Genomic DNA, 25,292 nt, shown 5'->3' on the forward strand with positions numbered 1-25,292 from the left:
TTGTTAAGTCTAATGGCATGAAATGTTATGATTTTTGGCATTAAAGAACCTAAAAAGTCTGTTGCACTCTTATGAATTATATTTATGCAATCTGATAGCCAAATTTGTCAAATAGAAGCATTATCTTTAACTTGAATGGGAAAGGGTTTGAGTTAAATTAATTTACAGTGATCATTCTGACATAAGAAATGACTCAGATGGACCATAATAAAGAGAAAAGTTATGAAGTAATTGGAATCAAAGAAAGTAAGAAATTAAAGTGTAACAGAGCAGTGGAAAGAGCACCAGACTGAGAACAGAAACATGTAGATTTTTACTCAACTTTTGATCCTTACTAGTCAAGTAATCTTGGGTACCTCCTACTTTAGTTTGCTAATGTGTAAAAGCTATCTGAATGCTAAGATCCCTTCAGTCCTATAACTATATACATGTATATACTTTCTAATTGTATTTCTAAGTTACGCGTTTTTCCATTTTAATTGATGTAGACTTGTAAGCTCCTAGAGCAGTGTCCCACATAGTAAGACAACTCTAGGTCATAATCATTCACTGAAATGACCTTACCAATTCCACTATAACTTAAATCACAATCCATAGATCACATTTTTTCTTTTGAGACTTGAGTCTCACTCTGTCGTCAGGCTGGAGTGCAGTGGTGAGATTTCAGCTCACTGCAAACTCCGCCTCCTGGGTTCAAGCGATTCTTGTGCTTCAGCCTCCTGAGTATCTGGAATCACAGGTGCACTTCGCCACACCCAGCTAATCTTTGTTATTTTTAGTAGAGATGCAGTTTCACCATGTTGGCCAGAATGGTCTCAATCTCCTGACCTTGTGACCCACCCAACTTGGCCTCCCAGAGTGCTCAGATTACAGGCGTGAAACACCGCACCTGGCCGCAGATCACATTTTTAAAAATAAAATTACTATTTACTATCTTTACATTCAGCATTTGACAGATATTTCAGAAGAAAATTTGACCTGTCACAATACTAATGAAATGTTACTTTGCAGTGTTTTGGTGCTTTTTTTGTTTCAATTTTTTTTCCAGATAGGGTCTTGCTGTGTCGTCCAGGCTGGAGGGCGGTGGCACCATCATAGCTCTGTGCAATCTTGAATTCCTGGGCTCAAGGGATCATCCCATCTCAGCTGGTACTACAGGCATGTGCCACCATGCAGTTATTTTTTGTAGAGATGGGGTCTGGCTATATGCTGTAGATTTTTAAAAATATCACCTCCTCCCCTCCTTCTGGTATACTTATGATTAGTTGATAATCTCACCACTGGGTGTCACTTTTGCTTCAAAAGAATTCAACCCAAACTAACCTCAATAATTAGAATTTGATCTGTAAGATACTTATCCCTAAAGCCTCAATATTTTAGCTCTTACAATTTCTAGCGATTTCTTGCTGTAATGTGGCTTCAGCTGTTTCTAGGCTTCAAACACAGTGTAAACTAAAATCAGGAGGATTTCTGAAATCACAGGTCATAATACAATTCTCTGAAATCCCATTAATACCCATACACTTTTTAGTACTTACATTGACAGAGAGGAAGAAAAATGACAAATACAGAAAAACAACCAAGTGTGCATATTTGGGTATAAAACACTGGGATCTCCATATAATAAATGCTGCTTTTCTAATAATACTACTTCTAGTATTTTGAGAAGATAAAAGTAATATTCAGACACCAAGAAAGTAGAGAAGTAACGACTTTTAGACTACTCATGTTGTCACTCCAACTGTCAGTAACATTTGGCAGTGATATCCAATTACATAAAAAGGTGTCTAGGAACTGCTATGTGGTTTTCAAATTCAGAATATGTGAATGATCTAGAGTTATTTTCTCTCATCCATATATAATCAGTTAACCTTTCCAGTAATCAAACAGATATTCAGATAATGGTTCCCACACGTAGAAGCATCTTCCTTTCATCTCAGATCTTCTCTCTTCTCCACAACCAATGCTACTGATAAGGGAATCTATCAAATGGAGACAACTCAAATTTACATCTCTCTCTCTCTCTCTCTCACACACACACACACACACACACACACACACACTCACACTTAATTCATCATGTCCCTCCTCTTCCTCTAATCCTGGTAAAAAGATTACCATGTCCCTCCCTTAATCACTGCTATGAGTCATGGTTACTAATGGGACCTGCTACATTCCTTGGGTTTACTGAAATAGAAAAAAGTTGTAAGCCACTGACTTAGATGATCCATCTAGATACATTATTTCCACCACGCCCAGGACTGTTTCCAAGAAAACAAAGTTTTTAGGTTCTGGGGAAAAGTATGCCTGCAAAGGCAAAACTTAAAAAGAATCAATGCTGTGGGAACTATTGTAGCTGTTTCAGAAGGCAAGGGAGTCTCAGTTCCTTCTGCTGGGGCAAAAAAATGCTCCTATATTTCTAAACTGGAAACAAAAAAGCCTTTTAACCACAAAAGCAATAAAATAGATAGTAGGTATAATTGAAACAAGCTTCATCACACTATAATTTAACTGGAGAATGTGTTAAATATGACTTCCATGGGTTGGCCTGGAAACCATCACTCTGAAAAACACCTTCTGTGTGAGAAAATACATGTCAGCTCGAAACAACTGACTTAACACACAAAATTTAGAAACAAACCTGCTGGACAGTTTGGATTTTCCCAATTTATTTCTGCAAGGTTGACAGCAAAATGTGATGCTTATATATCAAATTAAACATATCACTAAAATCTCAGATTCAACTATATATTCTCCTAAAAGAGTTAATTAGACTGGTTGTGATGGTTCTTGCCTGTAATCCCAGTGCTTTAGGAAGCTGAGGTTTGGGGATCACTTGAGGTCAGGAGTTTGCGACCAGACTGGCCAATATGGGGAAACCCTGTCTCTACTAAAAATACAAAAATTAGCCAGGCGTGGTGGCACATGCCTATAATTCCAGCTACTTGAGAGGCTTAAGTGTGAGAATCACTTGAACCCAGGGGACAAAGGCTGCAGTGAGCCGAGATCACACCACTGCACTCCAGCCTGTGTGACAGAGTGAGACTCTCAAACAAAAAAAAAAGTTAATTATATTTTACTCTATAGCAATGACTTTAATAAGAATCACTTGCCTTTTTCTGGGCAATTGCAGCTCGCTGCAATTTCTCCTTAGCTTGATTATACTTTCCTTCTCTGTCTGTGATACGCTCATGAAGCTTATGCTTTTCTTCCAACCACTGTATCTGTTTCTCTTCCAATGTCCTGTCAGAAGAATGTATGTAAAACACGGAAGTTAAGTAAGTTCTTAGGAATAAATAGATATTATCTCAAGTATAAGCAAACTCACTACCTGTCTGATCACATTCGTAATTATCTAACTAGAGGCCCTCTTGTATGGCCATATGTTTGCAAATCTCACCATTACTGAGCACTTCCTATGAATCAGGCACTGGAACAGACACTGTGTATTGTGTCATTTATTCTTTACGAAAATCCCGAGTTAGGTATTTCTGTCACCTTTATACTTCTGTCCATTTTATAAATGAGGAAACTGAGGCTTAGAACAGTTAACTAACTTGCTTAAGGACTCACATCTACTTAATGGCAAGATAAACACTTGATAACCAGGTATGAAATATAATAACCATCAAACTACAAATATTTATCCTCATAAACTTAGAAAATCAAGCCAGGTATCAAATCTTAATGCAGTATGTCTTCTGACTAGAGTAAATTCATACAAATGATATCTTAAAATAACATTATAACAACTTATATTTTTAAAGCTATTCTGCATACTTTATATGATTTTTTAAGTATCCTTACTACAGGCAGTACAAATGAAAATAACAAACCCTGAGAAGTTAGATTACTTGCCAAAGGTCATACAAGATTTTAAGTTTCTTAGCTGGAATTAAATCACATTCCACTAACCCTTAGTCCACCTATTTTCTTCTATACGAGTCTATAAATATTATTTAAATATTACTTAAATTTGCTAGCTACACTGTCATTAGAATTATTACATTCATTTCAATCAAACACTTGAAAATTCCAAGGCACACGTTTCTAGGTTTTACAAAATAAAAGAAATGTAAGCTGGATTTTCTAAAATGTCACAACACACTATGGATGTTTATCTTGCTTACTCTTTTTGAAATTTAACCCCATATATAAAACCACGGGCAAACTTTAAAATATGTAATAATAGAAAAACTGAAAAAAAAAAAACCAGTTTTATGTGGCATGGTGGCCTTCAGAAGAAGAAATGTGAAAAAAAATAATGTTTTGTAGATTAAAATAAAAATTTACTTACAAGGCCAGCAAGTTATAAAGACAAAGCAAATACAAAATAGTACAGTGTTCTACCACATCTAAACAAATTTTTCCAGAGGATATAAGATCTTCAACTTCACCACAATCATTTGATCCCTACCAGTTTTACTATACTGTCTACTAGCAACAGATTTTAAGACCAAAAAAAAAAAAAAATTAGCTTTTCAAAGAAAATCCAAGAGAGTAGTTCTAATTCAAGGAAGTAGATTCTGTACATGAAAAACAAAACAAAAAAATCCATTCTGTTCTCTGGCATTCAGAAGAACAGATTTTTGAAGAAATGTTTTGTTTTACTCAATAAATAAAAAAGTTTTCTTTGAGGTTTCTTAGAATACTATGCTGTCAGAATTTTAATGTCTTTTTTAAAACAATTCAAGAGTCAGTATAGTTCATTCTATAGAAACATACATTCAGCAGACCATTGTACACTATCAAAGCGTATTTGTAACTAGTTCCTAAAATATAATCACCATTGGAATCATTACTAAATAACTATATATTATATAGAAAAAAGAAAAAAAGGTTTGTACATAAAGAGCAAACTCTACTTTTCAGCTTCTACTTGCGCTTTTTCAGCTTGGCTTCTAAAATTTCGGCATTCTTGTTTTAACCTCTCCACCATTTCCTTCAGCATTTGGTTTGAGTTCAGCAAGTCATTCTCTGACTGTGTAAGTGAGGTCACTTGGATCTGCAAACTATTCATTTGCTTAAAAGAGAAGACAGAAGATAAATTAAAAGCCATTAAATAAATGTAGTAAGGTATGAGAGAAGCAGAAGATACCAAACACCTCCCTTTGCAAATGCTCCCCAAAGTTGGTGTGCCCTTGAAGATGCCCCCTAAAGGAAATAATAAATAGCAGCACCTAGGAGCATTTCTTATAACCAGAGACCATCAACAACCACAATCCTCAGTCACTGAATCCTCTATCTCTTCTTCCCAAAATATGCAGGCCAGGAGAGGTATGGGGAATGAGAAAAAGGGTTATTAGGGGGATAGAAGGGAAATGAGAAAAGGGAATCCAGTGATTAGAGTGAGTCTCCTATCACTCTAGCCTTCCCCTCACTTCCTAGGGAAAAAAAACCAAACTGGTTTTAAAAGCAAGTCAGCTCAGAAAGCAGCTAAAAAAAAAAAAAATCCATCCTCTTCTTCCCACATACCCTGAGATCAGCAACCTTCCAAAAGTTCTACTCTCCAAGCAATCAAAATTGTTCACTGTAAATATGGTAAGGATCACTCTCACATTGTTTTTAAAAGGTTTCCAAGCAGTCTACATGCCCAGTGCTGCCGGGCAGAAGAAAGATATCTGGGAAATCTAATAAATGCTACAGATCACTTGGCCTCTACAGTCATTTACCAAACTATATAATGTCACTCAAAGCTTTTTTCCCCATCCCAATTTACCTTTATCTGGTAGTACTTTTTCTCAAGAGGTCTAATCACAGATTAACAGGCTAGAAAGATACACTCTTCTAAATTATATCCAAATAAACTTCACTTAGGACAGTTATATATACCTCCCCCACAAACTATTTTAACAATTAATAAACAATAAAAGTCCTTATTTTCCTTTCACTTCCTTTTATCTCTCTTAGCCATTTCTGAGAGACATTTGAGAGCAAACACAGTCAAGAGACAGGAATCAAAAGAACCCATTATGAGATTCAAGGGCAAAAAGAAACAAGATTCTTATATAATAAACTAAATAAATGGATAATAATCCCATTACTTCTTAATGGTAACAAAACCAATTCAGATATAGGATTCTGAATGTCCACAGAGCAATTTTTAGCAGAAAATGAAATGGTATATCTCAGATTTCTATTTTAGAATGAATTTCTACATGTAGAACTATTCACTTTTTATTTTTAACTGGAGTGGCAAATATTAAATCTATATTACAGGTGCTTAAATAAGCAAACTTCAAAGAGCTTAATACCTCTCTATATGCATAGCATGAGAGAAAGCCCAAATGCCAATGAGACTAAATAACTTCTCTCTGGGTAATAAACATTATATCCATCTAGTTAAGACTTAGAAACCATAACTGCACATGAAAAGCAGTACCAACTAGCATACAAGCATGAATTCTAAAAATGGAATCCTACTTCATAATTTATAGGGACAAAAACAACAATAACAAGAAGAATTCAGAAAAGATCACTCTTCCATGTTTTACCCAACTTTATACAAATCTTTCCTGTTAATTATAAATATAAATTTCCTTCCATAAATACAAATCTTAGATTTCACAGGGACATAGTAAAAACTACTTCATAATATAAAGTTACATGTCAATCACGGCTAGTAAATATTTCTATTGAGTTTTTAAAATTCAGAATTTTATAATACTGTCCTTTTAACAGTAATTTAAAAAAAATTATCATGGGCCACAGCATACACACACACACACACACACACACACACAGAGAGAGAGAGAGAGGGAAACGGAGTCTTGTTCTGTCACCCAGACTGGGTGCAATGGTGCACTCTCGGTTCACTGCAACCTCCGCTTCTCGGGTTCAGATTCTCCTGCCTCAGCCTCCTGAGTAGCTGGGACTACAGGAGCATGCCACCATACCCAGCTAATTTTTGTATTTTTAGTAGAGATGGAATTTCACCATGTTGGTCAGGCTGGTCTCAAACTCCTGACCTTATCATCTGCCTGCCTTGGCCTCCTAAAGTGCTGGGATTACAGGCATGAGCCACCGTGCCCAGCCTATATACCTTAAGAATAACAACAGTTAGCAAAAGAAGCTTACTAATTTATACAGGTTTAAATATTTAATCTTTACATATTAAGCTCCAACAGTATTAGTTGTGGTTAGAGTCTAAAAATACTAATTGCAAATTTTTTTTTAATTTGCAAAACACAAATTTAAAGCAGCAGTTGAGAAAAATCTTTGCTAAAATCATACCTGTCTTAGGTCAGAATTTTCATTTTTTTCCTTCTCTGCATTTTCAATAGTCACAATTTGTTGTTGAAGTTTTAACCTAAAAATCACAACCCAACAAAAGATATTACTAAGAATCCATGGTTCATTTATTTTAATGAATTAAACAGTCATTTTATGGAATGCCTGTTTGGCACCAGTCACTGAGCAAAAGTATAAAAACAACCAAAGACTGAGACTTCAAGAAACTAGATTGTGTTCACATACAACAAAATGTTAAACAAATCACTGCTATTGTGATAGGAAAATCTACAAACCATGGGGATAGAGAGGATGAGAAATCAAGTCTGTCCAGCAGTATTAGGGAATACTACATGGATAAAAACCTGACAGGTAGGATTTTGATATACATAAAGAACAGCCCGAACAAGCAGCATTTTGTGGAAAAGAACAGAATGTCTTGCTAAGGCATCAGAAAGTAGTCTAGTTTAGGAGAGGCCAACTTACATCTATATAGTATTCTACAATTTACAAAATTCTTTCAGACACACAGTACTTCATTTTCATTCTACAAGGTTACAGATTTAAAAGAAAACTAATACAACACACCATCCTGTATTCTATAAAATATCTTAAGGAGCTTTTCATCCCTGAGATGAATGTATACTTACACATTTGTAGACTCTTCAAAGGGAATAATACATCTACAGCCAGAGCCTTAAAATGCAGAGCAGCTCTAGTGACCAAATCAGTAACCTCATGAGGAAGACATTACACTAATTAGGGTTGGCAGGATAGGCCCCTCAGCCTCCTCCCTTTCAAAACTCTTCAAATACCTATCTCAAATATAATTCACTTGGCACTTATTTATAGCTTGGTATTATTATTATTATTTATAGCTTGGTATTATTATATTTATAATACCAATACTTATTTATAGCTTGGTATTATTAGCATGTCTTATCTAACCAAGTAGAATGTGTTTATCTGAACAACACTCTCAAGAACCTAAGTCCATGTTTTAAACACAATAAGGATTCAATAAACACTTGTTGATAGACTAAATGAACCAACCCAAATCATGGATTAACTGTTTAAATGTGTGAGATGATTGGACAGTACAACATGGAAAAAACCTTAAGATAGGACCCATTGCTTCCTGAGATGTTTACATACAAATGCCAGAAACAATGAATCTAAAGAGGGCCAGCCCTTTTCCTTTTGCTCCATATCAGTACCAGTCGCATTCTTATTTCACAATTCTAGCTATATGATTACTCTTTCAAACTTTCTGGGTACTTCCTCCATTAAATATTTATGAATGTTACCAACTCAGTGCCTTTTTTTTTTAAATAAGAGATGTGGTCTCAGTATATAGCCTAGGCTAGCCTCAAACTCCTTGACTCAAGCAATCCTCCTACCTTAGCCTCTCAGGTAGCTGGGCAGCTAACTTATGTCTTTTAGATTACTGACTTAGTAAAGGTTTCTTTCCACAAAATCATTAAGATGAAAATAGAAGAGAGAACACTGTGGGTCTCAGTTCAGGTCCAGAGATAGAAAACTAAGGCCCTAAGTACATCCTAGCTCCGGTTGAGAATCTGGATATAATTGGCAAATATGAAACATGACCCAGTTAAGAAAGCATTTATATATATAAACTTATCTATATAAGTTAAACAGACATGAAGGGAAACAATAGTGCCCTACATACAAAATCTGAAGCCAAATAAACCAATGGTAAAGAGTATCTGAAAATCGTTAGAATATGAAAGGATGGGAAAAAACTACATGAAATATGAAATAAGTAAAAGCACCATTATGATAGACTATTGGAGATGATATACAATAAGGCCTCCTTCACTTCATTTTGTTGAAGCAGTACTGGGTTAGAATCCAGATAATTACATTTAGGATTCTATGAAATAATTGATCTTAACAGAAATAAAATAGAATAAGACCAAAGCATTAAATCTACCTTTTTGAACAAAAGAGAACAAAACAGTAGAAAATATTTCAAAAGACAGTACTATAGATTTAGGAGTAAAGTACAGTATCCCTTTTGATTAGGTTTTGAATACACAAGGTGTGTCACAATAAGTCAAAAGAAAATATGCTTTATAATAGAAGTACAAGGTATTGAAGGAACTGTAATTAACTTTCATTAGAGGGTAAGTTAAAGCTACATAAACAAGATGCAATTTGAACTGGGTCTTGAAAGAAAAATAAGAGTCTGAGATAGAGAAATTAAAGATATAGGTGAGTAAGAGTATAGAGGAAGTAGAGAAGATGGCATTAAAAGCACTGTTCACTTAAGAAGGGACAAAGGATATTTTCAAAATACAAAGGGAGGAGAGGATGGATAAAAATACTGAAATTCTAAGATGACAAGAAGTCAAGAAAATTCATATCCGTTGCTCCTGTACAAGTAAGAATATCAAACAGTTTCCGAGCTGAAAAGGAATGAAGCCAGGTTAACAGGTTGGAAGAAAAAGAAGTCCAAAGACTACTAATTTCAATATCTTCAGTGAGAGTAGCATGCGTAAGAGGGAAGAAAAGATATTTACCTCTTTGAAGTGATGAATTCTAGGTGATGACAAGGTCCAAGAAGTGTCTAGGTGTACAAGATGCTAAAGCAGAATAAAGATAAAAGAATGCCAAAGTGCAGATAGAATAAACTATAAGGCTAAGGTGTTGGGTAGTTCAACAACATGAATACATAGTCACTAAGAATGATGGCAAGAGAAATAGAAAACAAAAAAGTTGAGCCAGATATGAAAATTCTTAGCGACTGTTAAAGAATACACTGTAGGTCATTAATTAGAAGAGATGAAAGAGAGGCATAAAACTCCATGCAACAAATATCAAAGAAAAAAATCACTTTAACCATACTCAAACAGTAAACTGGAAGCACAACTGGGGTTTACAAATGCTGACTTCGCTTCTTGGTCTCTTGTTGCAGGAGAGAGAAAGGAAGAGTAATTTCTGCTTAAAACGTGTGCCAGGTTATATACCATGAGAAGAAAGCAGTTTTTGGTAGGCATTCAAAAAAATGTTTAGATTGCAAAAAAAAGTTCTTGATAACAGAATTGGGATTCCAGAGGCTACAGTGGAAACTGTTAAAAGTTTTAATGAGTACATGATAGGGAGAATTCAGAAGGAGAAAGATAAGTGGGGGGAAAAGAAACTATGAGATCAAGTACTTTATACCTTTAAAGTAATTAAGAAGGCAGAAATAGTAGGTGAACTGGAGGGCCAAGTTACACAGACAATGTAGCTATGAAAAAGTTTAAATGGAAATTTGGAATAACATTAAGATGGAGCTGTTTCAAGTTCTCTTGAAAGTATTGGGGAGCCAACTGTAAGGATCATGGTATAGGTCTTCTGTGGCAGGCAGCCAACATATGCTATTTCACATTCAGCAAATATTTACTGAGGACCTATACATGCTGAGCCCATTCTAAGTGTCATGGATACATCAGAAAAAAACAAGGACAGAATGCCTACCCTTGAGGAGTCTATACTCCGCCAGTGTGGTCTGACAGAGCTTTCTTTGATGGTGAAAATATTCTATAATCTCTGCCTTCAAATATGACAGCCACTAGCAACATGTTGCTAGTACACACTTGAAATGTGCCTCATGGGACTGAGGAATGGAATTTTAATTTTAAATCCTAATTAAAATTTAGGTTTCAATAGTCATATGTGACTAGCAATACCATATAGGGCAGCAAAGGCTCTAATGTAATTTCTTGGCTTCATTTAATGTAAATCTCTGTTACCAAAGGGAAGCAACATACAGGGCAAACAACAGAAGTCGCATTTGTGATTTCTCTACTGTCAAAGATTCCTACAAGTCTCATGAGAATGGCAGTGGCCTTCTTATACCAATCTTCTGAAAGAAAGCATGGTTCTTGCGGGTGAGCACTGGAAATTGACACTGACCATTATTAGCAAAAATAAACTTTCCTGAAAGAATATAAGAACCCACTCAAAAGAGAACTAGAAAACCGAAACCAGGATACAATAATTGACAGGAATCACAGGCAAAGACATGCCACAGCCCTGTCTGGTTCTTCAAACACTGGCACATATCTTTTCATCTCTTACTTCACAATTTAAATTCTTGGGAGAAAACATGTCCAATGAGCCAATATAATTCTTCTCAAGATGTAGTCTAAGTAGAAAGGTGTATATTAAATGACAGATTAAAAAAAAAAAAAGGTAAATATCCACTATTGGCGACAAAGAAATTCAAACTGATGAAATTTAAACGTTTGTTACAAGCTCAAATTTAAAAAAAAGCCCCAAATGGGAAAGAGCCCTGGCTTAAGCCATACAAAAAATAAATCAAGGGGGTGAAACTGCCTATAGGATATCATAAATGTTCAGGTTGCCCTTCCCTTGGTTATAGTGCTGTTTTCCCAAAAACCTCCCCCTACTTTTGATATCAAACTGTACATCATCGTCTTCCTCCTCTTTCGCCCACTCCACAGAGAGACATGGGGATATAACCTTGGCTGAGCCAGAGTGCCCAATACCCATGGCCACACTGATATGTCCAGGGATGAGCATGTGAACCACACCAAAACTCGTCTCTAGATTTTGGTTTATATTTATTTTGAGAAAGAGTCTCACTCTGTCACCCAGGCTGGAGTGCAGTGGCATGGTCTTGGCTCACTGTAACTCGGCTCCACCTCCCCAGTGCAAGCAATTTTCCTGCCTCAGTTTCCTGAGTAGCTGTGACTACAGGTAGCCACCACCACATCCTGCTAATTTTTGTATTTTCAGTAGAGATGGGGTTTCATCAAGTTGGCCAGGCTGGTCTCGAATGACTGGCCTCAGGTGATCTACCCACCTCTGCCTCCCAAAGTGCTGGGACTACAGGCGTGAGCCACCACACCCGGCCTCGTCTCTCAACTTTAACTTGAGTTTGCTAACAAGAACTTTGTCCTCTTTGCTTCGACATATGTTCCCAGCATCACAGAGAAAGTAGTAGGACAGCAGACAGAGGAGATAAAAAAGAAGAGAGGAGAAGAAAAGAAAAGGAGGGAAAAAGCCACTATTATCTAACTGGATCTGAGTTCTTAGATCCAGGTATCCACGAAACCACCATAACCCTTACCCTTCCCACATCTTTGCAAACCAAAAAGCTCCCTTTGTTTGCCTGCATTAGTTAGAGTTGGGTTACTGTCATAACCAAATTATACATATTCTATTATATTTAAACTCCTTTAATTTTTACATGGTTTTAATTTACAGGTAAATTTACCAACTTTGCAAACTGAATAAATGTGCAGGGGAGCAGCCTTCTGAAATACAGTACTTTCATAAAAATAATTTTTATTACTCTTGGCAGTATGATAGGTTAATGGTGGAAAAAATACTTTAACAAAGAGAAAAGACTGGCATATAATTAATAATTTAAAGGATCTGCCAAAGCAGTGATTAATATGTAATATATTAATATCTACTTATCACAGATAATTATTTGTAAATAAATGGATACTTCTGCTTTACATGATTTATACTTTCCATTTCCTTAGTAAGATCTTTTGCTCCACAGATGAAAGGTACTGCAATTATGATCATTTTAATGAACGATCAAAACAGACCTGGTTGATGTAACTGGACTTATAAATCAGGAAATCGTAACTGTCAAGAAAAAAATATCACCACAATAATAGAACATTTATAAAAAAGCCATGCAAATCATGTGAATTACTCCTGCTAGATTTTATGTCTTTATTTTAAAATAAGTTGGGGTCATTTACACATTATAAGTGAAATTGCAGAGGAATCAAAGAAAAATCAATGTGACTAACAGAATAGAAAATTATTCAAATTTAAGAAAAGCTAAAGGAATAAAAGCTGTTTTATATAGCAACAAAGAAAACCTAAAAAAAATAAGGGTCAAGTTCATTATTGTGTTCAAGTAATGACAGAATGCTGAACATTTTATCACTATGGCAACAGAAACCCAAAGCAGGAGAAACAGCCTGAAATTCTAACAGAAAAGATTCTATCTAACTGGCCAAATTGTGGAATTATAATAGGATAAAACATTAGAGTAGGATGCCTGAGGAGGGTCTCCCCCGACTTTCCAGAGACTGTCAAAAAGAGATTATAAAACTACCTGTCCTGAATAGTTAAAAAAATGTACCCATCTAAAAGCCAAAGGACAGACAAGATTGGTTCTTAAAATCTTATCACCGATTCATGCTTCTAGAATCAGAGCCACTAATAATATAAACTCATAGTTTATAAAACTCAGGTAAATAATAAGTATACCTCTGCCTATTTGTTCCTAAGTAATGCTGATCAAGAACCGTCTCAAAACATAACCTACCACTTAATGAACATGATTTTAAAAACCCACTCACACTTTATGTAATTTGAGACGTCACTAAGACGTTAGAATCTAAAAAGCAGACGTAAAGAACTTCCAGGTGTTGAAGATAACAGATGTCTAGCTCTGTGTTATCCATATATTCTGCTAAAATATAGAAAAGCAAATAAAGCCACACAAAACCTCACCCTTACCATAACTGAAAGACAGAATATGCCCAAAACCTCAAAGTAACTGTAAGTAAAATGAAAGAAAAAATACCAAATCCCACAAGTGATATCTCCCATTCCTGCCTGTAAATCTTGGCAGGCAGGGGCTCACTGCATGTGAATGTACTTAATTCACCCATTAAAATAAAATTTTTAATTTATTAAAATTTGGCCTACAAAGCAAGACCCAACTAAATGCTATATATAAAACACACATTCAAAAAGCAAAATGAGTCAGAAAATTTAAAAATAAGAGGATAAAAGTATGCCAAGCAAATAGAAACTATATGAAAACAAAAGTGGTGATGGTATCAGACAAGTCAGGCAAAAAGAAAAAAGACCAAAAAAAAGCACTTTTTAATGCTAACAGCTACAATTCACACTTAAAATAGAACTGCTATGTACATTTATATTACGTACCAAATACCATGAAACTCACTTTTATGAAGCAAAAACTACAAGATATACAAGAGTCACATACAGAAACACAGTAATAACAGGAGACTTTAATACATCATTCTTTGTATAAGACAGATCAAGTAGACAAAAAATAAGTATACAGAAGACCTAAACATCACAGCTACTAAGGTAGATCCTATGTGTGTGTATATATATGTAGAACTTCTCACTCTTATAAGACTCTTTCCATGTGTTTATGGAACACTCGCAATACTTGACATGTACTATAGGACTAAGTGACTATAGTCCTATAGTTGCTGGGCAAGTGATATGCCCAGAATGCGAAACTTAAGAAGACACCCATTCTAAGACTCCTGCAAGTGCAGGGTCAGCACATGAGAGTGTCTCCTTAAATTCTGCACCCTGGGTGCCTCATTTGCTTTACCCTTGTCCTGCGATTAGATCACAAAGAAACATCAGAGTGTTCCACAGAATAGAAAAAAATACAAACAATATTCTGATTACAATGCAATAAAACTAGAAATTGACTTTCAAAAGATCTCCCACCTGGAAGTTAAAAAAACTTCTTCTATAGACTGAAACATGTCTCTTCCAGATATGACTACATTTGGAGATAGAGCCTTTAAAGAGACAATTATGGTTAAACAAAGTCATTTGGGTGGGCCCTAATCTAGTATGAGGAATGTCCTTATAAAAAAGATTGACACAAGGGGATGCAAAGACACAGAGAAAAGGCCATAGGAGGACAAAGTGAGAAGTGGCGGCTACCTGCAAGTCAAGAAGAGAGGCCTTAGGAGAAACCAAATTGGCCAATACCTTAATCTGTGACTCCTAGTCTCCAAAACTAAGAAAATTAATTCCTGTTGTTTGATCACCCAGTCTGTGGTATTTCATTAGGGCAGACTTCTAGCAAACTATTACATCTTCTGTTAAATAACTCTTTGGCAAAAATAAAAACACAAATTAAAATTATTGAATTTCTTTAAAAATAATAATTAGAACACTATTGTAATTTATGGGATACACGTAAAGCAGTGAGGAGAAGAAAATTCTTAGCACTAAATACTCTTACCAATAAAAATGAAAGAATAAACTGTAATAACATTAAATTCCCAACTCAAAAACAACCAAATGAACAAAGTAAACTAAAAGAAAGGCCAAGGTTTATAACATGACCTTAGAAAACTCTAAGAAATCAACAAAGCAGCTATTAGAAAATACGTGACTTAAGGCTGGGTGCAGTGGCTCATGCCTGTAATCACCTGAGGTCAGGAGTTCGAGACCAGCCTGATCAACATGGAGAAACCCTGTTTCTACTAAAAATACAAAAAATCAGCCAGGCATGGTGGCGCATGCCTGTAATCCCAGCTACTCAGGAGGGCTGAGGCAGGAGAATAGCTTGAACCTGGAAGGCAGAAGTTGCGGTGAGCCAAGATTGTGCTACTGCACTTCAGCCTAGGCAACAAGAGTGAAACTCTATCAACAAAAAAAAAAAAAAAAAAAAAAGGAAAGAAAATATACGACTTTAGTAAGGTCATGGGATTCAAGATTAATACATAAAAGTTAACTGTATTTCTAAAGGCAATGAATAAAAAGCCAAATGAACTCCATTTATAACATATTTAGAAATAAGTCCAATACAATCCCAAGTAAAATTTTAACAAGATTTTTAAAGTTACAAACGGATTAAAAAATTTATATTCGAAAGGCAAAGGACCTAGAAGAGCCAAAAGAATTTAGACAAAAAAGAACAAGGTAGAGGACTTGTACTACCTGAAACAAACTTACTATAGAGCTACAGTAATCAAAATGGTCTGATACTGGTTTAAAGACAAAGATCAGTAAAACAGAACAGAGTCCAGAAATAGACCCACACCTGTAATTCAATGAGGGAAAAGATAGTCTTCAAAAAATGGACACAAACAAAAAGCATATGTGTACCACTACCTTACACTGCATAAAAGTTAACATGAATTAGACCTTAAAACCTAAAGGTGAAAACCAAATGCTTATCTTTTAGAAGAAAACATAACATATCTTCGTAACACAGAATTAGGCAAAGACTTCTTGAAGAGAACACAAAAAATAACAAGAAAAAAATTGATGAAGTGGTGTGGCATTATGATGTATATATATTGGTTTACATGTATAGATGAGTTTACTGCCATGGTTCCTGGCTCATAACTTCCATAGCCCTTGACCATATTTCCTAAGTGTCTAAAACAATACACATATCTTTTGTGACGGTATTTGGCCCTTTGTTCACGGTTCGAGAGGCAGCTTCAGAGTGATAAAGATGAAAGACAGTCTTTGGTTATAATACTGGGGTGCTTTGAGCCTCAGAAACACACCTCAAAAAAACAGAATCTCTCTCTGTCCTTCTGTCTACCTTTTACCTTCGCCTTTTTCTCCCCAAGGTAGGTACACTAAAAATATACTCTAATCTTCCCCCCCCTTTCTGTCTTGGAGCTGGTCATTAAAAAAAAAAAAAAAAAAAAAAACCTCTCTGAATTACCTTATCTCATAGTAGGTCAGAAGATCCCCATTTCTAAAGGGGTCCTGCCCCTTACCCAGATGAAATAATGTTACACAGAGGGACCAATAAGAATCTAAACAGACAGGCCTTGTTATGATTCTCCATACAGTCTATTAGTAATCGATCATGTCCTTTTTGTCCATTAAGATTTCCATATGATTATCCATGCTTCAATCATGTCTGTCCAATGAAGTATCCAAAAAAAGACTCAAGAGGACAGAGTACAGCAAGCCTCTAGACAGCTGAACTCATGGAGGATTACACAAAGGAAAACAGTAACTCATCCATGTGCTAGGAGAGTGGCATACCCCAACTCCACAGGAACAGAGGCTCCTGAGCTCTGGACCCAGACTTCACCCTATTATTCATTTTCTTTTTTTGAGACAAGGTCTCGCTTGGCTGCCCAGGCTGGAGTGAAATGGCATGATCTCAGCTCACTACAACCTTCACCTCCCGGGTTCAAGTAAGTCTCCTGCCTCAGCCTCCCCAGCAGCTGGGATTGCAGGTGCCTGCCACCATGCCCAATTAATTTTTCTGTATTTTTAGTAGAGATAGGGTTTCACCATGTTGGTCAGGCTGGTCTCAAACATCTGACCTGAGGCTTCCCAAAGTGCTGGGATTACAGGCATGAGCCACTGTGCCTCGCCTATTATTTCTTCATCTACCTGTTGATTTGTATCCTTTAAAAAATCCTCTTCAAAAAACTAGGAAACAAAGTATTTCCTTAAGTTTGTGACCCACTCTAGTAAACTAATTTAGCTGAAAGAGAAGGTCATGGAAATCCCCACTTAAAAAGCTGGTTGGTCAGAAGTTCCAGAGGCCTGGAAGTGAGACTGGTGTCTGAAATGGGGGCAATCTTGTGGGACCCAGTCTTTGACTCGTAGGATCTGATGCTCTCTCCATGAAGAAATGACTAGAATCAAATTGGATTAGAAGATTGGGCTGGTGTCCACTGCAGAACTGAATCCTTGCTTGTTGATAGGTAGAAATCCATACATTTGAACACAGAAGTCTTCTGCGTTGTTGTGGTGTCAAAAACACAGGAAAAAAACCCTCAGAAGTAGATTTTATAAAATCCACTTTCAATATACACAATTAAGTAAACGTGGCCAGGTGCAGTGGCTCACACCTGTAATTCTAACACTTTGGAAGGCCAAGACGGGCAGATCGCTTGAGTTCAGGAGTTCAAGACCAGTCTGGGCAACACAGAGAAACCTTGTCTCTACTAAAAATACAGAACTTAGCCAAGCATAGTGCCATGTACCTGGCTAAAAATATAGAACTTAGCTAGGCATAGCAGTCGCAGCTATTTGGGAGGCCAAGGCAGGAAGATCACCTGAGCCCAGGAGGTGAAGGTTGCAGTCAGCTGAGATGCATTACACTCCAGTCTGGGCGACAAGGCAAAATCCTGTATTTAAAAAAAAAAAGTGTGTGTGTATACATATATACATACACACATATATATGCGCACACACACACACACACACACACACACACACATATATATACACATACACAAGTAAATGAAAAGGCAAGTCATAGATAAGGAGAAAATATCTGCAAAATATGTATCTAAGAAAGGGCTTGTATGCACAATACATAAATATTATAAATCAATAAGATAACTTCCCAATATCAAAAATGGGCAAAATATTTGAACAGAAACTTCACAAAAGTAGCTTATAAGCATATAAAAAGATGCTAACCACCACTAGTCATCAGAGACAATCAAATTAAGATCACAGGTAACGTTACAACGTATCCATTTGAATTATTAAGACTGAAAATAGCAAGTGTCGGTAAGGATGTAAAACAAACAAAATCCTCATACATTGCTAGCTGCAATGAAAAAACTTGGTTAAGTGTTTCTACATTGGAACACAGTATTTCTGTATGTTATAAAATTAAATATATACTTAGCATATTACTTAGTAATCCCATTTCTAGGTATTTAACTAAGAGAAATAAAAACATGTTTCCATACAAAGACTTGTAAATGAATGTTCACAGCAGCATTATTCATAATCGCCCCAAACTAAAAACAACCCAAATACTTGTCCATCAATAGAAGAATGGATAAATAAATCATATTTGTACAATGAATGCTAGTAAGCAATAAAAAGACATGAACTATTGATATATACAACAGCATGGATAAGTCACAGGTTACCTAAGGCTGGGGGTCAGAAAAAGACATCAACTACAAAGAGACATGAGAAAACTTTTGGGGTGATGCAACTATTCCATATTTTTATTGTGGTGAGGATTACACAACTGTATACAAAATGGGTGAATTTTATTTTAGGTATGTTAAATGACAACAATAAAATTATACAAACTTTTTAAGGGCAAAAAAACAGAAGACAAAAGCAGAAATTAATGAGTTAAAAAATGAGAAATCAGTTGATCTAATAAACCAAAATTCTAATTTAAAAGAATGTACTGAACTGTATGTTTTAAAAGTTAAAATGGTAAATTTTATGTATCTTTTACCACAATAAATACACACACACACACACACACAGAGCAGTGGCTGACTTGACCAAGAAAGAAAGCACACACACAGAACAAGAAATAACAAAGGGGAAATAATCACTGAAATAGAAAAAACATTGAAAAAGACAAAGAGGTCTATTTTTGAAGATGAGGAGCATAGCAGCTAGCTGTCAGATGTTGACAATGACCGATTAAGAGCAATCATTGAAGCTGATCCTCTAAAACTACAGAAGTTGCCAAAGAACTCAATGTCAACCATTTATGGTCATTGGATATTTGAAGTAATCTGGAAAGGTGAAAAAACTAGATAGGTGGGTGTCTCATGAGCTGAGTGAAAATCAAAAAAATCATCATTTTCAAATGTCGTCTTCTCTTATTCTATGCAACAACAAATCATTTCTCAGGCAGATTGTGATGTGTGACAAAAAGTGGATTTCATACAACTACTGGCAAATAACCACCTCTGGCTGGACAGAGAAGCTCCAACGTACTTCCCAAAGCCAAACTTGTGCCAAAAAAGGTCTTGGTCACTGCTTAATGGTCTGCTGCTGGTCTCATCCACTACAGCTTTCTGAATCCTGGAGAAACTATTACATTTGAGAAGTATGCTCAGCAAATCAATGAGATGCACTGAAAACTGCAATGCCTGCAACTGGCACTGACCAACAGAAAGGGCCCAATTCTTCTCTACAATAATGTCCGAATGTGTGTCACAAAACCAACACTTCAAAAGTTGAACACAAATTGCACTATGAAGTTTTGCCTCATCTGCCATAGTCACCTAACCTCTCGCCAACCAACTATAACTTCTTTAAGCATCTCAACAACTTTTTGCAGGGAAAATGCTTCCACAACCAGCAAGATGCAGGAAATGCTTTCCATGAGTTTGTCTAATCTCGCCAGGTATGGTAGCTCACACCTGTAATCCCAGCACTGTGGGAGGTCAAGGCAGGCGGATCACTGAGGTCAGGAATTCAAGACCAGCCTGGCCAACATGGTGAAACACTGTCTCTACTAAAAATACAAAAATTAGCGAGGCATGGTGGCAGGTGCCTATAATCCCAGCTACTTGGAAGAATCACTTGAATTCAAGAGGTGGAAGTTGCAGGGAGCCAAGACTGCGCCACTGCATTTTACACTCTAGTCTGAGCGACAAGAGCAAGACTCCAACAAAAAAAAAAAAAGTTTGTTGACTCCCAATGCATGGATTTTTATACTACAAGAATAAACTTACTTCTCATTGGCAAGAATGTGTTGATTGCAATGGTTCCGATTTTGATTAATAAAGATGTGTTTGAGCCTAGTTATAATGATTAAAATTCATGGTCCAAAACCACAATTACTTTTGCACCAACCTAATAATACACCATATTAAAAGAATGAAGAAAGAAATGTATGATCATCTCAATTGATGCAGAAAAAGCATCTGACAAAATTCAACACCCTTTCATGATAAAAACACTATCAAGCTCAGAATAGAAGGACACTACCTCAAAATAATAAAGCCATCTCTAAAAAACCCACAGTGAGTATCATAAGTAATGGTGAGAGACTGAAATATTTTCCTCTAAGATCAGGAATGAAACAAGTACTCCCACTTTTGCCACTTCCATTTGACATGAAACTGCAAGTTCTAGGCAGAGCTATTAGTCAAGATTAAGGCAATGAGTTCAGTAAAGTAGCTGAATACAAAGTCAACGAACAATTAGCTGCATCTCTATACACTAACAATAAATAACATGAAAAGAAAAATGAAGAAAATTATTCCATTTACAATAGTATAAAAAAGAATACTTAAAAATTAACTGAACCAATGAGGTGAAATACTTATAAAGAGAAAACTAAAAGACATTGCTAACAGAAATTAAAGAAGATATAAATAAATGGAAACACATCCCCTGTTCATGAATTGAAAGATTTAATATTGTTGAGATATCAATACTACCCAAAATAATCTACACAATCAATGCAATTCCTATCAAAATCCAAGTATTTTGTTCAGAGACAGAAAAATCCATCCTAAAATTCATATGGAATCTCAAGGGAACCCGGGTAGATGAAATAATCCTGAAGAACAAAACTAGAGAACTCATACTTCCTCATTTTAAAATGTATTACAAAGTTATAATAATCAAAATAGTGTGACAGTGATGTAATGACTGACATATAAGCAACTGGAATAGAAGACAGAATATGAAAATAAACCTTCCCATATATGGTCAAATGATTTTGACAAGAGTGCCAAGATCATTCAATAAAGAAAGGGCAATGTTGTCAACAAACAGTGCTGGGAAAACTGGATATACACATATAAAAAAATAAACTTGGACCTCTATTTAACACTATGTGGGAAAATTAATTTTAAATGGATCAAAGGTCTAATGTACAACCTAAAACTATGAAACTCTTAGAAGAAAAGATGGGGGAAAAGCTTCATGGCATTTGATTTGATAATTTCTTGGATATAGCAAAAGTATAGGCAACAACCAAAAAAAAACACACAAAATGAACTCCATGAAAATAAATTTTCTGCAACAAAAGACACTTAGCAACAGAGTAAAAACCTACAGAATAGGAGAAAATATTTACAAATCATATGTCTGATAAGGCATTAATATCCAGATATAGAGAAAAAGTAAACAAGAAAAAAATAAAATTTTTAAATGAGCAAAATACTTGACTAGCTATTTTTCAAAAAAGAATATACAAGTGGCTAACAAGTGTATTAAAAGATGCTCAACATCACTAATCATTAGAAAGATGCTAATCAAAACTACAATGAGATACTATCTCACATGTATTAGGATGGCCACTATCAAAAAAACATGACGAAGACATCATTAAGATGACTGACTAGAGGACCAACACTCCTCTACAAAGGCCCAAAGTAACAAGTAAATAACTGTGTTTCAGGTAGAGTTTCTAAGAGAGAACCACAGAATTCACATGAAAGGGACAAAACCCCACTCATGATTATGGAGACTTGAGATGGCAGCATAGAAAAGAAAGCAAAGCACCAAGCCAGGATTGGCTCAAAACCAAGTGAGACTCTCCACTGCAGGAGAAATAATAGGTAGGAGTTCCTTAGCAGTCCCTAAAACCATTGTGAACATGTGTAAACCTAGCTACAGAAGAGCCCTAGAGTCCTAACAGGCCCTGAATCCAATACAAGGAGCTGCTTGGAGTCCATGTGGTTACACTGCTCCAGAGAAATAACACACACTGGGTCCCCCAACTCCCGGTGACCAAAGCTGCTAAGCATGGCAACATTTTGAGAACAAAGCCAATGCTAGAATACATGCTCCCATGGGATTCAAGAGACCTGGTATTTCCACATCTGAAAGGTCCCACCATCATTACACCCCAACCACATATAAGGCTGCAACAACACAATCTCAGCTACACAGAGCAGTAAAGTCAAAACTGCAGCACCTGAGCCAATATAAGAGTAGACCTAAAGGAACAAGCAGTCTAGCACAGCAGAGAGGCCATCTCCAAGACCAAGAGTGCTGGTGCCTACAGTCCACAGGGTTTAAGAACTAGCTGCCAGGCACTGTCAGCAATCCCATTCTCACAACTGATGAAGCTGAAATGCACCCCACATACTATGGGGACCAAGGATAGGCCCATTTGGTGACAGCCACCACTGGCAACTCCACCCCACAACTGGCAAAGCCACCACACCCACCACCCAAGGCCTGAGAACTGTTCCACCTAGGGTCTCCTATCAACAGCAAAGACACGAGACTCACTCTACAAAAATCCACACTATAGGCCACTGAAGTACTTGCAGACAGTGCTGACACTGATTACAGCCAAAGATATCACATGAAGACTGCATTACTGCACTCAACCAGAAACAAATCTTAAGCACTTACCCAAACAATACTACAGGACATAGAAGAAAAAGTCCTCCCTTATGAAAGCTACTCCATGAAATAAAAAGAGGCAACTGTTCTACCGGATGAACCCATAACATAGGGACACAAGAAACATGAAAAAGGCCGGGCACAGTGGTTCATGTCTATAATCCCAACACTTTGGGAGGCTAAGGTGGGTGGATCATGAGGACAGGTGTTTGAGACCAGTCTGGCCAACACATTGAAACCCCATCTCTACTAAAATTACAAAAAATTAGCTGGGCGTGGTGGCAGGCACCTGTAATCCCGGTCACTTGGGAGGCTGAGGCAGGAGAACTGCTTGAACCCGGGAGGTGGAGGTTGCATTAAGCTGAGATCACACCACTGCGCTCTAGTCTGGGAGACTGTGCAAGACTTCAATTCAAAAAAGAAGAAACATGAAAAAGAAAACATGACACCTCCAATGGAACCCAGTAATTCTCCAGTAATAGACCCTCTAAAGAAAAGGAAATCTAAGAAATGCCTGAAAAGAAATTCGAAATAACAATGTTAGGGAAACTTGGAAAGATACAAGAGAATACAGATACAAAATTCAACAAAATCAGAAAAAAAAATCATATGTGAATAAGAAATTTGAGATAGATATCATTAAAAAAAACCAAAGAGAATCCTTGGAGCTTAAGAATTCCATGAACAAAATAAAAAATACATTCAATAATTTCAATAACAGTCTAGATCAAGCAGGAAGAATAATTTTTGAACTTTAGGACAGGTTTTTAAAAATAATCCAGTCAGACAAATAATTATAAACAATAAAAGGAATGAAAAAAGCCTATGATATTTATGTGACACCATCAAGTGAACTCATATTCATATTATAAAAATTCTAGAATAAGAAATGGGAAATGGTATCAAAAACCTTGCAAACAAAATCATAATTGAAAAGTTCCCAAGTCTTAGGGGAGATATGAACATCCAAATCCAAACAGCTCAAAGACCCCAAACTGATTCAATTCGAAAAGGTCCTCTCCAAGGCACGCTATACTCAAATATCAAAAATCACATCAAAGAAAGAATTCTATAAACAACAAGAAAAAAGCATCAAGCCACATATAATAAAATCCCATGAGACAAACAGATTTCTCAGGAGCAACCTTACAGGCAAGAAGAGAACAGAATGATATACTCAAAAGTAGTGAAAGAAAAATAAATTCCATTCAAAAATACTATATCCAGCAAAACTATCCTTCAAAAACGAAGAAACAAAGTCTTTCTCAGATAAGCAAAAACTGAGAGAATTCATCACCACTACATCTACTCAACAAGAAATTCTTAAGGGAGTCCTACAACTGAAAATGAAAAGACAATGACTAACATTGTGAAAACACGCAAAAGTATAAAACTCACTAGTAGAGCAGATAAACAAACGAGAAAGAGAAAGAAAGCAAACTCTGTCACTACAGAAATCCAGCAAGCCACAAGGATAAACAATTAAGAGAGCAAAAAAGAAACAGAAGATGTAAAATGCAACCAGAAAACAATTAACAAAATCACAGGAGTAAGTTCTCACCTATCAAGAATAACTTTGATTGTACACAGATTACATCCCCCAATGAAAACATACAGACTGGATGAAGGAATAAAAACTCAAAGCCCAAATATATGCTGCCTACAAGAAATGCACTTTACCCATAAAGACATAGTCTGAAAGTAAAATAAAGATACTCCAGGCAAAGAGGAACCAAAAATGAACGGAAGTAACACACTTATATCAAAGACTTTAAATCAAAAACTGTGAAAAGTTTGTCACACTGCAAAAAAAAAAAACTGTAAAAAAAGTTTTTGAGCTGTAAAGAGACAAAGAAGTTCTTTATACAATGATAAAAAATATTCAGTAAGAGAATAGTAAATATGTATGCATCAAACACCAGAGAACCCAGATATATAAAGTAAATGATAATATCTGCTTTATATTATTATCTAAAGAGAGAGAGAGACACCAATAAAATAACAGTAGAGGACTTCAATATCCCACTCTCGGCATTAGACAGATCATCTAAAAAGAAACAAGATTTAAATTATACTATAGACCAAATGGACTTAACAGACATTTGCAAAACATTTCATCCAGTAGCTACAGAATACTCATTCTTCTTCTTCTGTCGTCATCTTTTTTTTTTTTTTTTTTTGAAATGGAGTCTTGCGCTGTCGCCCAG

The 25,292-nt window shown here is 36.0% G+C and overlaps 1 protein-coding gene across 8 annotated transcripts in view; it reads right to left on the reverse strand.

Annotated features, from left to right (window-relative positions):
- The window catches only part of CEP83 (centrosomal protein 83), a 183,263-nt gene that overhangs the window by 28,247 nt on the left and 129,724 nt on the right, over positions 1–25,292 (reverse strand). For 7 of the 8 annotated variants that reach the window (XM_035257301.3, XM_035257302.3, XM_035257305.3 and 4 more), the window contains 3 exons: positions 7,234–7,309; positions 4,866–5,023; positions 3,114–3,243 (listed from right to left, as the gene is read on the reverse strand). In XM_035257301.3, coding sequence (XP_035113192.2) covers positions 3,114–3,243; positions 4,866–5,023; positions 7,234–7,309 — 364 coding nt within the window. Of the gene's footprint in view, positions 1–3,113; positions 3,244–4,847; positions 5,024–7,233; positions 7,310–25,292 lie in introns of all 8 variants that reach the window. The other variant, XR_013522025.1, reaches the window with a different exon arrangement.

Source organism: Callithrix jacchus, chromosome 9 (assembly GCF_049354715.1).
Source record: "Callithrix jacchus isolate 240 chromosome 9, calJac240_pri, whole genome shotgun sequence".
In the NCBI taxonomy this organism is placed as follows: domain Eukaryota; kingdom Metazoa; phylum Chordata; class Mammalia; order Primates; family Cebidae; genus Callithrix; species Callithrix jacchus.